Below are 16,707 nucleotides of genomic sequence, written 5' to 3' on the forward strand. Positions count from 1 at the left end.
AGGGTTTACAGAAAAGGATGCAGAGAACTGTTTGATGCTGTGAACATCTCTCACACGGTTAAGAGTTAGAGCTGGGGGGGAATGGAGAAAGAGGGCCAAACAGCCCAGGGGTGCGTCTTGGGGTGAGGAACAAGAAAGATCAATAATTGCTGGCCAGAAATCTCTGCTGTAACATTCCCTTTGTGGGTCACTCACGAGTCCAGAGACTCACAGGGCTAGCCCCCAGCCCAAAGAAGCACCCCTCCGCACTCCCTAGAAATGCCGTTAGCAGGAGCCTAGGTCTTCATACTGTATTCTCCAGTATGTCGTTCCCCCCCACCACCACCACCACCACAGGAGAAATGATGAGATGCTGGGTGTGGATGCTTGTTACCAAACACACATACATATACCCAACACAGCCGAAAGGAGCTCTGAGTTCACTACACCTGCCAGAGACCACAATACAGAGAATGGAAGAGGGAGGGGAGGGGAGAAAAGAGGGAAAGGAGAAATAGAGAGGCAAAGGCAGAAAGACACAGAGAATCCAAGAGAGAGACAGAGATAGGAAGAGGGAGCGAGCAAAAGGGAAAGGGAGGGAGAGAGTTGGACAGTCCACAAAGTTGACCAGAGATAGGCACCTACATGCAAATACATTAAAACACTACTGTGCAAACACGAACACACACACTGTGACACTAACACAGAGAAGAATGGGACATATGGACACGTGGATACAGATCAGGAGTTCATAAACTTTTTCTGTAATGGACTAAATAGTAAATATTTAGGCTTTATAGACCATAAGATCTCTATTGCAACCACTACTCAACTCTGCCAGTGTGGTGTGAAAGCAGTCACAAACAAAGTACAAACAAATAAGCATGACTCTGTTCCAATATGACTTGATGGACACCAAAATCTGACTTTCACATCATTTTCACAAGTCATGAAATAGTATTTAAAAAAAATTTTCCCCCCCATTCATTAAAAAAATGTAAACCATTCATGGCTCATGGCCCATAGTTTGCTGATCCCTGGTACAGACACACACAAACACAGCAGAGGCAGACAGAGGCAAACAATCAGAGGCATATAGAGGCAGGCAGGCCGGGACAAGCCAAGACAGGCAGAAACAGGCAGGAGGGGCGGGAAGAGGCAAGCAGGCAACAGGTGAGGCAGGTGGATATAGGCAGACCCATATACACAGAAATCCCCCCTCCAACAGAGACCCAGTCACGGACAAACACGGACACAGGTGGTCTTGGACACAGACATTCAGGCACACATGCAAACACACACTCCCACAGGACACAGACACACAGAGACATGGAAAGGACAAAAGCAGACATGGACTGATGGGGCCCAGAATCAGACACAGACACAGACAGACATGGATATGGACACAGAGACATGGAGACACAGACACACATTGAAACAGACCCCTCATGGGGACACATGAACCCCACAAACAGGCCCACACAGTCAAGGACAGACAGAGACACAGATATGAACATAGCACATGCACACAGACATAGACGGACATGGACAGGCACACTGAAAGACCCTTCGATAGATCGCCAGAGACAGGAACACACAGACCCTCACGCTCAAATACAGAGACACTCAGAACACAGAGACAACCAAGACCCAAATAGGCACACACAGATACACACAAGACATAGCCATATGTGGTTGCACAACAATGTGAATGTAAAATACCACTAAATTGTACAATTAAAAATGGTTACGATGGCAAATTTTGTTATATGTATTTTTTTAACATGATTAAAAAAAGAAAGAAAAAAGTCATACAAACACACAAACAGATCTACACAGATACACCCAGGCATACACACCAGTACTGCAGCCCAACACACACCATACCAACAAATGCTCTGACAGATACCACTCTGAAACACAGAGACAGGGAGATGGAGTGGACTGTGCTGACCGCATGGGGAAAGAAGTGAATGAGGAGAGAGGTGCTCCCTCCCCACTCCCCACACACTACAATGTCGTGAGAGGAAGGCAAGGAGACAGAGGGCGTAAGACAGCATGAGAAGCAGGGAGATGTGGCCTGAAAGGCATAGAGGTAAACCACAAGTTTTGGAAGTTTTGGGGAGAGAGAAACAGGCAAAGTCTCTTTCACACACACTAATACACATCCAGAGTCAAAAGGCAGCCGCAGAAACAGTGAACATGAACAATATGAAGTGAATGAAAGAGCAAGAACAAGGAAAAAGAACAAAACAGAGCAAGCTAGGGAGAGAAAAAGAGAGACTGAGAGAGGAGGAGGAGGAACAGACCAGAGAATAGGCAAAAATACCCTAAAACATCAGGGGATGAGGAAGGTGTTCAAGGAAGGGAAGAACCCAAGTTCAAATGAGGAGGGAAGAGAGAAACAGGGGCTGTGGAGGAGAGGAAACGAAGAGGAGGACTGGGAGGGGAGCTGTGGGAACACAGGCGGGCCAAGGCCAGCCAGCAGTGCTGAAGGAATGAGCAGGCTGACTCACTGTGAGGGCAGGTCCAGGGATGTGGGCGGAGGATTCCAGGTGTCGGGGTAGCCGAGCATCCAGTCTGACCAGACTTTCACGCTGGGGAGCAGTTCCTTCAGGTCCGGGACGAAGGAAGACACCTTGATGTCATCTTGGTCATCCCCGTCCTCGGGAGAGGACAGCTGAGCTGCAGAGGCAAAGGGTGAGAGCTGGGCCTATGTCTGCTGTGGCCCCCGAGTGAGGCCTGGGGCGCTGGGACGGCAGCAAGCTCTGAGGGAAGGGAGACCAAGTCCACAGGAAAGCTGGGCCCAGAAGCGAAGGACAAGTGCCAGCACCTAAGAGGATTCTGAAAAGCAGGACAAAGAGAGAACCAGTGCACTGGGTCTGCCCCTGCAGACTGCTGTTTCTGCTCCACCTGTGGCCTGGCTGAAGTTGCTACTCTGGTCTCTAGCAACCCCTTTTAGCTTTCCTTCAGCACAATACTGAGATGGCACCAGAGTTCCTGCCAAAGCTGCATAACCTGAATTTAATCATGAGGAAATTGATCAGAGAAACCCAATTTGTGGGATATTCTACAAAATAAATGGCCTGTACACTTAAAAATGTCAAGGTCGTAAAGCACAAAGAATGATTGAGAAACCACTCCAGATTGAGGGAGACTAAAGAGATATGACATCTAAACGCAAAGTGTGATCCTGGAGTGGAGCCTAGACCAGGGAAAAAAAACACAAAACTTTTTTTTAGGACAATTGGTACAAACTGAATAAGGTCTGTAGATTCAATAATAGTACTATATCAATGTTGGTTTCCTGAATTTGATAATGGTAGTGTCATGTAAGAGGATGTCCTTGTTATTAGGAAATACACAGTCAAGTATTTGGGGGTAAAGGGCTACCATGTACGCAACTTATAATTAAACGGTTCAGAAGAAAAATAGTAAGTGTAAGTATATGTGTGTGTACAATAAGAGAACTTAAAGCAAATATGGTCAAACGCTAACAACTGGGGAACCTGGGTGAAAGCTATGTAAGAGTTCTTTGTATAATTCTTGCAACTTTTCTATAAATTTGAAATTGTTTCAACATTAAAAGTTACTCCTGCCCTCCTTCCCAAAAAAGGCAGCCGCAGAGGCTGGAGGCATTCACAAAGCTGATGTGGCAGGAGGATGACAGAGGGCCTTCACTGTTCACTAATACTGATCCAGGAGCTAAGAAAAGATACAACCTGCAGCCTGCCTTACACGGCTCAGCAATCAGGCTTGGAATTCGAAGGGCAGCCTTAAAGGATACAGGACACTGCTCAACCCAAGGGATAAAAATAGCCCCTGCTCTGGTCCAGTGAGTCTCCCAAGACGGCTGGTCCACTGCGGTTATAACACCCACCAGGTACCAGGCAAAGAGGGGCATACACAGGGGGGAAACCAAAACATCCATTATGAACAAAAAGGGAAACTCATTTTTCTGTTTTTAAGAGTGGCAGGAACATGCAGCAGTTCATAGGTACAGTGAAAATGCTAACTACTAAAGGAGGAAAGAGGGAGGGAGCAGTTCTGCAAAGAGGAAAGGGGCCCCCAAGGTAATCAGGAGGCAAGAGGAGGTGGGATTAGTTAGGTGGACAAAAGGAAAAGCGTTTGTTGGGAAGTGGAGAATGGAGAGTGGAAGGAGAAGACACCAAGAAAGAAGCGTGACATTTTGAGCTTGTCGGGACAGGGTGCAGGCAGCTGGAAGGCCAGCCAGTCAGGGGCCCCTCATCTGCTTACCTTTGGCACACTCCTTAAGTAAGTGGGTGCAGCGCTGCACCAGGAGAGAAAACATGGCCAAGCCCAGGGCTGCAGCTTGCTCTTGGATCACAGAGCGACACTCCTCTGAGAAGCAGTCTGAGGAGAGGCAAATGAAACTGCATCAGTATGCTGGGGGGCCAATGGCCACTCCTCCTGGCCTTACTGAGTCACACCTGTGGTCACCTCACAGAGCTCCTTTTTCTCACCTTAGACTGCGGGGAGTACACATCCCCTCTCTCGAAGGGCAGTTGTAAGGCTAAATAATGCACACAGAGCACTTACCACGATGCCTGGTGTATGGTAACATTATTATAGGGATGACTGTGTAAATTCTGCATCATAGCACTTCTGCAGCATCAGTTACCCCAAGATGGGCCGTCTGAGCTGGAGCCACAGGCTCTCTGTTTTAGTTAGCTACTGATAATGTGAAGCCATAATAACAAGAACTCGTATTTAATTAACTCAGTCTCTCTAACGTATAGATAGCAGGAGTATAATCGCCAATTAAGAACAGAAAAATATAAATTTAACAGTATCTTCTTGAATCACCAACCTTTGGTTCCATCCTAACCTCCTCTATGTTCCTCCTCCTAAGAGAACACACATGACATGAATAACCTATTTTCACTGAAATGAGTTACTTTTCTATGGGACAGTGCATGGCACACAATAAGCACTTAATCCATGTTAGTGTTTGTTTTCACAAATTCTTTCTCCTAGGGCTAAACAATGAGTCTGGCTCCCAATACTAGCACCCTTTCCCCCTCACTTTCTCAGCCTGGCTAACTTCCTTCTGGCTGCAGGTCAGTGAAGGAATCCACTGATGGTGGCCAGAGCTATTATTTGGCAAATAATGGCGTGTACACCCCCGAGCCGCTGCCTGCACCTACTCCTTGTCAGTGCCCCTCCCTGAGAGCCACTTCATCCAGGCTCCAGAGGAGTCAGTGACAATCAGGAGGCAGCAGTCCAACCTGCAGCCTCAGAGGAGGAGACACCCAATACACGCAGGAGATGAAATCAGGGGCCAGGCTCACTTGCGCTGGCAGCAGCTAATCTGTTAATTCCCTCTGTAATACAGGAGAATTCTCAAATCTCCAAGTGTTAAAAGGATAATTAGCCACATGTTTGATCTCTGTCCCTGACTGCATGTTAACCTCCCTGGTCAAGGGGGAGCCCTCTTCCCTCAGTCTCCATTGACACTGGTTTTGTCAATGGGCCTAACTGAAGTCTCTCTACTCCAGGAGATACTACACAACCACAGTTATTCCTAACCATCTTCACCACAGGCGCAAACATGATTGGAGTATACAAAGCCAGCCCCAAACCACTTTAGAAAGCCATGGGAGTGAGAAGGAGCAGGCTACTGCTCAGAAGGTCCCAACATATGAATAGCATCTTCTATTGTGGCTTTCCCACCATCCTTCCAGATGCCCACTGGTTCCAAATGTCACCCTCTAACTCTCCACCTCAACTGCGGCAGGCAGTAAGGAAGTGGTAACAATCCATGTGATTAGAATAGATCACCACTCTCATTCTTCTGGTAAGGCCCTAAACCTCTGTTAGAGACAGAAAACAAGCATCTAAGAACCAAGAGGAGGGAGGATGGAAAGTAGGAAAGGGGAAGACGTGGAAATCATCCCAAGAAAAGTTGCTAACATCTCCCCTCCACCCCTTCGATAGGCAGCAGCACTGTCTGTATCAACCCAGCTCAGCCCAGGCCCTTGCCAAGCAGTGCCAGGAGCCTGCCTCTAATTGGCAACACAGCCTGCAATGAAGGAGTGTCCAGAAGAGAGGAAGCGAGGATAGGACAAGTGGAGGCCACATCCTGGTGGCTGACACACTGAGTACACATTAGTGTCCCCTCATCAACTAGGCATCTTAGGCAGAAGTTACCTGCATAGAGAAGGCCCTTAGAAGGGATGGGACGGGGGGAGGGTCTTAGCTCCAAGAGATTGGTATTTCAAGAGGCCCCAAACTACAATAAGACACTCATTAGCCTGGATAGGATGGGGCAGGGGGAAACTACTTTCACCAAGACCATTTCTATTTTTATGACAAAAAGCAATCTCAGGCTAGACTATTTATTAGAATTCAAAGTAGGGGCTAGGGCTCAAAGGGGAGAATGAACTGCTTAAGAACAATGACACCTGTGGCCTCTGGGGAGTCCAGGTTGGTTCCCTTTTTAAGCCTCCTGCAGTAAGGTCTGGGGACCAGGTAGGGGTGCAGCAACTGGAGCCTCTTTGCTGTAGGTCTAGAGGGGCTCAACAACCTCTCAGAGCAGCAGCTGAAACGCTGCTTCATGAACCGAACAGTTCTTGGCCATGGTTATGTCACCTCAACCCTTTCCCAACCTCTCACCTTCCCAGGAAGGGACCGAGAGCACTCCCTGTTTGGTGTCTGGTCCGACTGATAGGGAGGTACAAACCACTAAGTTTTACTGCTCTCATCAAGCGGGTGGCGATATCACAGCTATCTGGGGGTCAGAATGCCTAGGTTTCAGACAGCTTTCTGAATGAGCACTTCATATGGAGTCCTTTCTGGAAGGCCTGCCCTTCTCCATGGCTCAATGGTACCACAAGCATATACTGTGCATCTACAATGTGCGGCCCTGTGCTGGGTATTGTGAACACAGTTACAAATAAATCAGGGTCCCTGCAAATGTAGGACATTTCAATCAGGTGAAAAAAATATTTCTTTACCCAAGTAACCATGGCAATGTAGACCCAGTGCCTCCAGTGAGAAATATATTAAGTGCTATGGTATCTTCAGGAGATGAGATGCTCTTCACTTCACCCGTGCTTCTGTGGGCTAGAAGCCATATGATGCCACTCCTTGAAAAGCATTCCCTTCTTACAAGTAGGTAGGAAAACAGCATCCAGGTTCCCAGAGTCCACCCACGTTGGGGCTAGACCTGGGAAACTGGGCCCAGTCTGATGAATGCCCATATATATCCCTGGAGTAGGGCTGGGCCAGGCCAACAAATGATGTGGGGTGGGGAAGGAAAAAGCATTGTTTGCCTTGGTATTTGCCTGGGTTCCTCTGGCTTTGTGTCAGGTGGCAGGAGCCTGATGTGAGCTGAGGAACTCATTAACATTGTGAAACAGCCTTTCCCCTTCTTTCCGAAAGCAGGTTTGCTCAAGGGTTTAGGGGGATGGTTTTGGTTAAGGAAGTCAGATGGAAATATTTCTTACCAAGAAAGTCACCTGAGGCCTGAACTTGGTTTTGCCCTTTCCCACATGCTCTCAGATGGGCAGGTGACCACAGCTCCCACTATTCCTGTGGCCATATACCTGCTCAGGCTGAAATACTCTTCTTGCTCCTATGTAACAGAGAGACGTTCTCATTTTTCTGAGAACATATTCATGGAAAACATAAACCAACTGTCGTCAAAGTTGTATGAAATCAGGAAATGGAGCGGCCGGGAGAAGGCTGCCATGTGGCCGGATGTTATGTATTTCTAATTAGTGCTATACATCTTTCAACAGCAAGTGTCCTTCTGCTGGGAAACACAACACACTGCCCTTGTTATTGTAACTGTCAGAGAAGTGCTTAAACAGATAATCTCCAGGAAAAGTGATAAACACGTCCCCTCTCCCACCAGTGTGTGTGCGACGGCGCTGCCAAAGCAAAGCTGTGCTTGACGGCTCCAGGATGGCAAAGCATCCTCCTGCAGGAAACGGGAATGAGGCAGGAGGGGTGGACAGGGAAGAGGAGGGGAGGAGAAGCAGGCCCACCTGCTTGGACCATTTAAGCCCAGCCAAGGGACAGTGGTTCAGAACCATCGCTCTGATCAACTCCTGGGTCAGGGAGAGATTTGGAGGAAATCAGTATCAGTAGGGATGTGGTCTGGCTGGTGGGAAAAAAAACCAAACCTGGCAGTAACGGAACAAGCCGAGTTCCCCTGGTGCACACAGCCAGCTTCCTGGCAAGAGGAGGAGAAGAGTAATGAAGGGAAGACACAGGATGGATGACACATAAGTCTGATGCCCTGACAGCAGCAGAAGGGATTCAGAGGGCACTGGGCTCCCCTAGTCATTCCAGCAGAGAGAACCAACTATTTGCCTGGCTGCTTCACTAATAGCTGGAGAAAAATGTAGGCAAGACCACTTATTCACTGATTCCCTCCCCACCAGCTCCTCCCAAAGAGAGGAAATGAATGGTCAGTCACCTCCAAACTAACACCACCTGGAGACGATTTGCTGGCTCTTATCGTTCAGACATAAGACTGCTTTCCTCATGAGTCAGTCACCAGCCAGACACAGGGCTGGCACAGGTCCTGGGCAGCCCACCCAAACCTCCCTGTGTACAGGAAGTGGGCAGTGAGAGCATCTTTCGGCGGCTGCTGTTTTGAGCCAGAGTTCTCTGTGGCAGTTGCTGGCTGAAGAGAAGGTGGAGGAGGCAGTCATTGTCTAGGAACCAGACAAAATCTCAGAGCAAAAGCAGAGATGCCCATGCCATCAGGACATAATTTCCTCCCCTGAGGAGAACAAATGAGTCAGAAGAATCAAGCACCAATACACCCAAATAAATTGTTTGTGCACAAAGGCAGAACAGTTCAGCTGAGCGGAAGGCAAGCCACAATATATCCCCAAACGGTACAGCTGAAACAAGACAGAGAGAGGCATGTGAAAGATAATGTTTCTTCCCTAAGAGTCCCTACTGTCATGCCAGTCACTCCCTTTGGGTTTTCTAGTATTGTAAAACTCTAACTTTTAGTGGGTAGATGTGGAGCAAAGGAAATCCCAACCTCCTAAACAAAGTGATCTCTCCCATTATTTCCAGAAACATTTATTGGAGTGCCCGACTGTGGAGGATATAAAGGAAAATAGGATCCTGTCCATGAGAAGATGATAATCTAATGAGCAAGACAGAAAGAATAGATACCCAAATAACTGTAATTCATAACAATGCATTACATGCCATAAGGAGGATGGAAGTAAGATGCTTTCTGTCACCAGAGGGAAAGGATATCACTTCCAGCTAGTGTACATCAGAGAAGGTTTCACAGAAGAGAGCACTTCTGAGCAGGGCTGCCTAAGATAATGAAGGGATTGGCAGAATGAACGAAGGAGGGACGGTGTGTACTAAGGAGGCATGTAGGTAAGGACACATCAGGCATGTTCCCCGATGGCAGGCACCGTACTCAGCCTGCTCTGTAACGGGGACCGCAAAGCACAGGGCCTGCCTGTGATGCCACAGCAAGGGAGGCGGACTTGACTGGACAGGCAGTGAGGAAGGCACTCACTCAAGGTTTCTGAACGAAGCAGAGGGGTTTCATGAAGATTAATTTAGTTAAAGCATTTAGGACAGATTAGGGTAACCTAGGAAAGGGTAACAGGGAGGGAGACCAGGTGGGAAGTGAAGAGGGCATGAACTTGTTTGAATTATGAGAAATTATATGTAGAGTACTTCATAAAGCTTATAACATCAAATAAATGTAACATCTTTCTTATAAGAGGTAGAAGAGGGATTGGAAAGGAGTGCACGGATGTCAGAAATGATGCAGAAAGAAAAGCAAGAGAAGGTGGGGATGATGTGGGGGAGGAGGTAAGGGGTGAACTGGAACAGGTCAAAGACTCTCACTGATAATGTCGGCAGGTTGCACAGGATCCTGAGACCTCAAGAAGGGTAACGCCCACCAAACAATATCCAGGAAAGGGGCAGAAATTTGGGATTGCAGAACACCTGGAAGGAGGGAGTGAGGTCTGCATCAAGGAGTCCCCAGGCTCCTGCCCACTTGGCTCTGGGCCAGTCCTGTCTTTCCAGAACAAAGACACTTCAGGGGGTCAGAAATACTTGAGGAAGACCTTGCATAAGGAGGCCTGGGAAGTCTGAACTGGCTCTCCCTGTGGAAGCCATTAGATATTCAGCACTTCATTTGTTTCCAATTCTTGTATGAGTGCAGCTCCAGGCTGTGGGGTGAGAGGCTCCTCTCTGACGTAATCAGGAAGCAGCTGCAAAATTAAGGAATCCCTCATGACATCATAAAAAGGGTCGATGGTTTACTGGGGAAAGTATAAAAATTAATTACATATTCCCACATGACTCCCTTCCCCTAAAACTGTACACACCCCCTCCCACCCTCACACATTCTCTCATCAACAACATCCAGAAGCCAACTTGCTCAACAGGGTACAAAAGGGCAAACAAAACCCAGGAAGACAAAGTTCTTTGATGTACCCACTGTCTGCCCTATGCATTTGGAACTTAACAAGTGATACCTTGTCCTGGAGTTTTTATACATGTAACATGTTTCCCAACAAAATTATAAGCCCCTTAAGGAAAAAAGCTATGTCAAGACTTCATGTCCTTGAAAATTAGCACCATGAAGGGGTTCAAGAAACGTTTGTTGTTCATAACAGTAGGTATACTTGCCTCTCTCATTTGTGAATCTTAACCATAAACAACATGATTCCACTGTGGCCAGAAATAATGACCAAGACATATTGAGACCTGTGTTAGGCACAAAACATTTATATATTGTCTTAAAGCTTTACAAATGATTTGCAAGGAATGTTATTCTCCCTTTCTGAAAGTTGAGGAAACAGACTCAGAGAAGTTAAATGACCTTCCCAAGGTCACAGAGCCAGGAAGTGTAGGAGCTGAGGTTTGAATTCAAGACTGTCTGCTCTTGTATTCACAGTTTTCATACCTGGCTTTCAAATGACTGCGACTCAAGCTTCAAACTCCAACTGCTCCTTTCTCCTTTGCTATGCACACGAAAACCTCAGACTACTCCAACCACACAAAAGCTCTGAGATACCAACTATGTGGAAACCAAAATTTAAAATACAATACCATTTACAATAATGCCAAAGAAAATGAAATATTTAGGTAAAGAACAAAATATGTACAGGATCCCTATGCTGAAAATTACAAAATGCTGATGAAAGAAATCAGAATAGCTGGAGGGACCATGTTAATGGATTAGAAGAGTCAACATTGTAGAGATATCAGTTCTCCCCACATAGATCTACACAGGCTTAATGCAATTACTACCAAAATCTCAGCAAAGTTTTTTTGTAGCTAAAGACAAGCGTTTTCTAAAGTTTATATGAAAAGGCAAAGGACCTAGAACAGCTAAAACAATTTTGAAAAAGAACAAAGTGGGAAAAATCATTTTTCCCAAGGTTACTTCAAAGAAAGAAGGATAGACTTGTCAACAAATGGTGCTGGAGCAATTAGACACCTATGGGCAAAAAAAGTGAACCTTGACCTAAGTCTCACACCTGATGTAAGACTTACCTAAAAATGGATCAAAGACTTAGACGTAAAACACAAGACCATACAACTTTTAGGAAAATATAAGAAACTCTTCAGGACATAGGACTAAGCAAGAGTTCTTAGATTTGAAATCAAAAGTGCAATCTATAAAAGGAAAACTGATACACTGGATCTCATAAAAATTAAAAACTTAAACTCTGCAAAAGACTCTGTAAGGGGATGAAAGAGAAATCACAGACTGGGAAAATATGTTTGCAAATTATATATCTTACAAAGGACTAGTATCTAGACTATATAAAGAACTCTCAAAACTCAACAGTAGGAAAACAAACAATCCAATTAGAAAATGGGCACAAGATATGAACAGACATTTCACCAAAAAAAAAAAAAAGAAATATAAGCACATGGAAAGATGTTCACTATCAGCTATTAGGGAAATGAAAATTAAAACTACTATGAGATATCACTAAACGTCTACCAGAATGGCTACAATAAAAACTAGTAACACCACCAAACGCTGGTGAGGATGCAGAAAAATTGGATCACACATACATTGCTGATGGGAATGTAAAGTGGTACAGCCCTCAGGAAAACAGTTGGCCAGTTTCTTTTAAAACTAAAAGTGCATGTATGATATGACTCAGCAGTTATACTCTTGGACATTTATCCCAGAGATATGAAAACTTATTTTTGCAAAAAGACCCGCACACAAATGTTCATAGCAGCTTTATTCCTAACAGCCTAAAACTGGAAACAACTCAAATGTCCTTCAATGAGTGAATGGTTAAATAAACTGTGGAACGTCATACCATGGAATACTACTTAGCCATAAAAAGAAAAAAAACTACTGATACGTGCAGTGATTGGGACAGACTGTCAGGGAATTATGCTGAATGAAAAACCCAAGTTCAAAAGGTTACATACTGTAACCTGATCCCATTTATATAATATTCTTGGAATAATGTTAATTGTAGAGGTAGAGAACAGGGGTTAGGAGAGGGCAGGGATGGGTCTAAAGGGGGAGCATGTGAGGGAGCTTTGTAGTGATGGAACAGTTCTGCATCCTGACTGTGGTAGCAGTTACATAAAGCTACCTGTGTGATAAACCTGCATGAAACACAAACAAGTGCATGCATAACTGGTGAAATCTGAATAAGGTATGTGGATTGTACCAATGTCAATTTCATGGTGTTGATATTACACTAAAGTTATGCGGGATGCTAACGTTATGAAATGAGGGATGAAGGGTGCACAGGACCTACCGGTACAGTTTTTTGTTTTTTTTTTTTACAACTTCTTGTGAATCTATAATTATTTCAAAATAAGAAATTTATAATATGTAAACAAATACAAGTAACAAACAAACCACCCCCAAAAAGATCTGACATCTGATTCCAGAAACTTTTCTCTTTTACATAGAAAAGGGTTACTTAGATATTTTGGGGACACTTTCTCCCTTACTTGACCCCTCATTCTCATCTTGTTCTGCCTGGCCTTAGCTGCCAGGAGATGCCCAGATGTGTGGCTCCTTATCTGGAATGAGCAAGAAACTGCCAGGGGCAACCAACAGGAAAATAAAAAAGAAGGGAAAGTTCACTGCAGACAGAGCTTCTGCCTAAAGAATAAGAAGTAAAACAAGAGAACTTCATCATCAAGGCTATGACTCATCGGATCAGTAAAATCCATGTCAAGCAGCACAAAGTGAAGGTGATGAGAAAGTGAAGAAAGATGACAAGAAGAACGAATTGCAGAAGCTAAGTGAGCTGTTTAAACATGTTCTTGCTGCTCAAAAAATAAGTAAAGGTATAAATCTCAAACCAATGGTATGTGCATTCTTCAAACAAGGGCAGTCAGGGGAAAAAATTGCTTAAAACGTGAGCCTTAGCACTGTTTTCTTCATAAATGAAATTGCTTATGCATTTTCAGTGCTGCATTACTTTGGGCCATTAATCAGATGGGTATTAAGAAGTTTTAAAAATTGGCAGCATCAGCTGCAATACCATGTTAAATTGCCCCTTTGTCAATAAATCTACATGTAAAGATCAAACTTTAAAAGAAATAGACTTCATTAAAATAAAAAACACTTGCTCTTCAAAAGATAAAAATGAAAAGAGAAGCCACAGAGAAAATTTCCTAACTGGGAAACAACAGTTGTATATATCTGACAAACATATCTGATAAAGGACTCATACCTAGAATATATAAAGAACCCTTTAAACTTAAGATAAAAAAACGAGCAAGGAAGATATATGGATGGCAAATAAGTACATGTTCAACATGCACTTATGATAAGATGCTCAACATTATTAATCATTAGGGAAATCAAAACCATAAATACAACTCTACACCTACTAGGATGGCTATAATAAAAAAGACAAGACATAGAATAACAAGTGTTGGTGAGGATGTGAAGTAACTGGAACTCTCATACACTGCTTTGGAGGTATAAAATGATGCAACCACTTTAGAAAACAGTTGTAAAGTTTCTTAAGAGGTTAAAACACACATTTATCAAATGACCCAGCTATACCACTCCTGTGTTATTTACCTAAGAGTAATTAAAGCATATGTCCACACAGACTTACACTTGAATGTTCATGAAAGTTTTATTCATAACAGCTAAAACTGGAAAAACCCCAACAAACATCCATCAACAAGGGAATGAATAAACAAATTGTGGTATATCTATACAATGGAAGACTACTCAGCAACAAAAAGGAACAAATTACTGAATCACTCAACAAAATGGATGAATGTCAAAATCATTATGGGGCATATAGAAGACAAGCAGGGGGGTTGGAACAATCCTAGAAAATGCAAACTAATCTACAGTGCCAGGAAGCAGGTCAGTTGTTGCCTGGAAACTGGGAGGGGATGATTAGGAAGAATGGATTACAAAGGGACACAAGAAAACTTTTGGTGGTGAAGGATAAGTTCACTATCTCGATGGTGGTGATGGTTTCACAAATGCATACATATGTCAAAATTCACCAAATTGTATGCTTTAAATATGTGTTGTCTAAAATACATCAATTTATCTCAATAAAACTGGTAAAAAAAATTTTTAATAGAGGAATGATATTTGAAAGGTTAGTCTGACTCATTATTTCAGATTTTCAGAGTTCATAACTTAGAGGCTAAATTTAATAAAGAAGACTGGATATCTACTGAGCGCCTAATACATAGTGCCCTGGGCAAGGTGTTTTGCCTGTGTTATCTAATCTGACACTCAGAAAAACCCTGCAAACTGGTAGTGACATTCTCCAGTTTATAGATAAGGAAACTAAGCCTCAAAGAGGAAAAGTTAACTTTCTTCATCAAGGTCACACAGATGATAAATGGCTGAGTAGAGAATTCAGATCCTTGACCTGGCTGATTCCAAAGCTCTTTATAGCATTACAACACAACTGCTATCTTCTGCAGGTGAGAAAATGACCTACAAAAGTACTAGGCCTCCTCTATAGGACAGCTTGGCTTTCCCTTCTCCTTTACATGCGCTCTAGGGTCAAGAAATGTCCTGGAAGCTCTATCAATACATCTTGACAAGACAGACAAAAAATGAGTGCTTAGCTTTTCCCAGAAAATATCCATGCAATTTAGAAATGGTACTCCTATAGATTTCCTGGGAAATCAATCTATCAGTCAATCAACCAGTCACCAGTCAAAACACACTCTGGCCATTTCCACCTTAGCTGTGTCTCTGGATTGGTATTTTTGTCACTCAAAATTTCCTACTTCATTCCAGGGTTATTCAAAAACATGCCCCCTCTGGGGCAAACAGAGATGCTGCCAACAGAATGGCATGCTGGCAGCAGCTGAGTCCCGCAGGAATGGGGCCCAGCAGAAAAGGGCCTGCCATTCCAGCATCTCATTTGGAAGAGTTTCAAGCAGACCTTGTAGGACAGAGTTTCTGCTTCTACACTGCTTGCCAGGAGTTTTGGGAAGCTTGCCTCACTCCCAATATTTGGGGGGAATCAAAGGGAGGGTAAACAAGAATGGCAGCTTATTAATTACACCAGGCAGGTAAGTCCCTATGAAATTCCATCAGCAGATCTGGGATGTCTTGTGACAGAAGTTACTTAAGGTTATGGAGGAGAATAGAAGTGAAAGAGGCTTCCTAAGAGGCAAGCCCATTAGCCAACCTACAAGGAAGTTTTTGCTGCAACAGCGAGAAGGAATTAATACAGCTACATCCCCTTCTGAGATAGCAGGCAGAGGTCTGGCAGCTGATTCAGACAGACAGCTTGAAACCCGCTTGTACTGGTATGAAGTTTCAGGAGCACCTAGGGCTTAAAGTAAAAGTTAATGAGAGATAATGCCTGCAGACATCCTGATTCAGAGAAAGCTCCTTTGATATGGGGAGGCAGAGGGGTAGAGAAGTGCTCAGCTTTTATATTAACAGATTAAATCAATTTGTTTTCATTTTATGGCTTCCTGAAGAATTTTTTAAAGAGTTTGACAGAATTTGCAAACAATTCCAAAATAACAAAACAAAACAAAACCCCCAAAAAACAAAAACAATTTTGAAATTAGGTAGGACAGAGAGGTGCCCAGGATAGGAAGCATCTCTTGGACTCCTCAGAAGCTTCCAGAATGCGAAGATTAGAGCCATCAAACAAATCTTGAAGAGTCAGTACTAAAAAATGAGGCCAATGATAAGTCATAATTCTTGGGTGGATTTCTTGTGAAAATCCAGATCTGCACATTCATCTGGCTCTGCTCCAGCAGCTCACCCTAAAAAGTTCCTCAAAGCTTTACAATCCAAGATCAATGCCCAACCTAGGGTGAGTAAGTAATGACTTCATCCAACCCCACCCAGCATGGAACATGTAGTTTTCAAGTAGAAAACAGGTCATCAGAATAATAGCTAAATAAAGCAATTATGCCAAAGAAGAAAGGGAGAAGGGTGGCACTCAGTGAAAGTGACTAGGAATCCAGAGAGCTATAGTCCTGACTTAGAAGCTTTAGAAAGAGCATCCATCCCATTTAGTAACAGCCCTTTCAAATTTGCATTCAGTTTGCTGACTGGTCAGTGGTCAACAACAGTTACTGAAATTTATATACGTTGTTTTCAACTAGATTTACATTTTAAAATTTATATTTATTCTTTTATACTTATTCCACAAAAGATTTTTGACAGCTATGGCAAAACCACCTACAATGAAATAACATTAAAGTAGATGTGGGGCCAGCCGAGTGGTGCAATGGTTAAGAACTGGCTTGGGA

At 43.9% G+C, this 16,707-nt stretch overlaps 1 protein-coding gene across 3 annotated transcripts in view; it reads right to left on the minus strand.

The window, feature by feature from the left end:
- Positions 1–16,707, minus strand: part of SMG6 (SMG6 nonsense mediated mRNA decay factor) — a 216,949-nt gene that overhangs the window by 107,691 nt on the left and 92,551 nt on the right. For all 3 annotated transcript variants that reach the window (XM_019650413.1, XM_019650411.1, XM_019650412.1), the window contains 2 exons: positions 4,237–4,353; positions 2,496–2,664 (listed from right to left, as the gene is read on the minus strand). In XM_019650413.1, coding sequence (XP_019505958.1) covers positions 2,496–2,664; positions 4,237–4,353 — 286 coding nt within the window. The remainder of the gene's footprint in view (positions 1–2,495; positions 2,665–4,236; positions 4,354–16,707) is intronic.

The sequence above is a fragment of the Hipposideros armiger genome, unplaced genomic scaffold (assembly GCF_001890085.2).
Source record: "Hipposideros armiger isolate ML-2016 unplaced genomic scaffold, ASM189008v1 scaffold_141, whole genome shotgun sequence".
Lineage (NCBI taxonomy): Eukaryota > Metazoa > Chordata > Mammalia > Chiroptera > Hipposideridae > Hipposideros > Hipposideros armiger.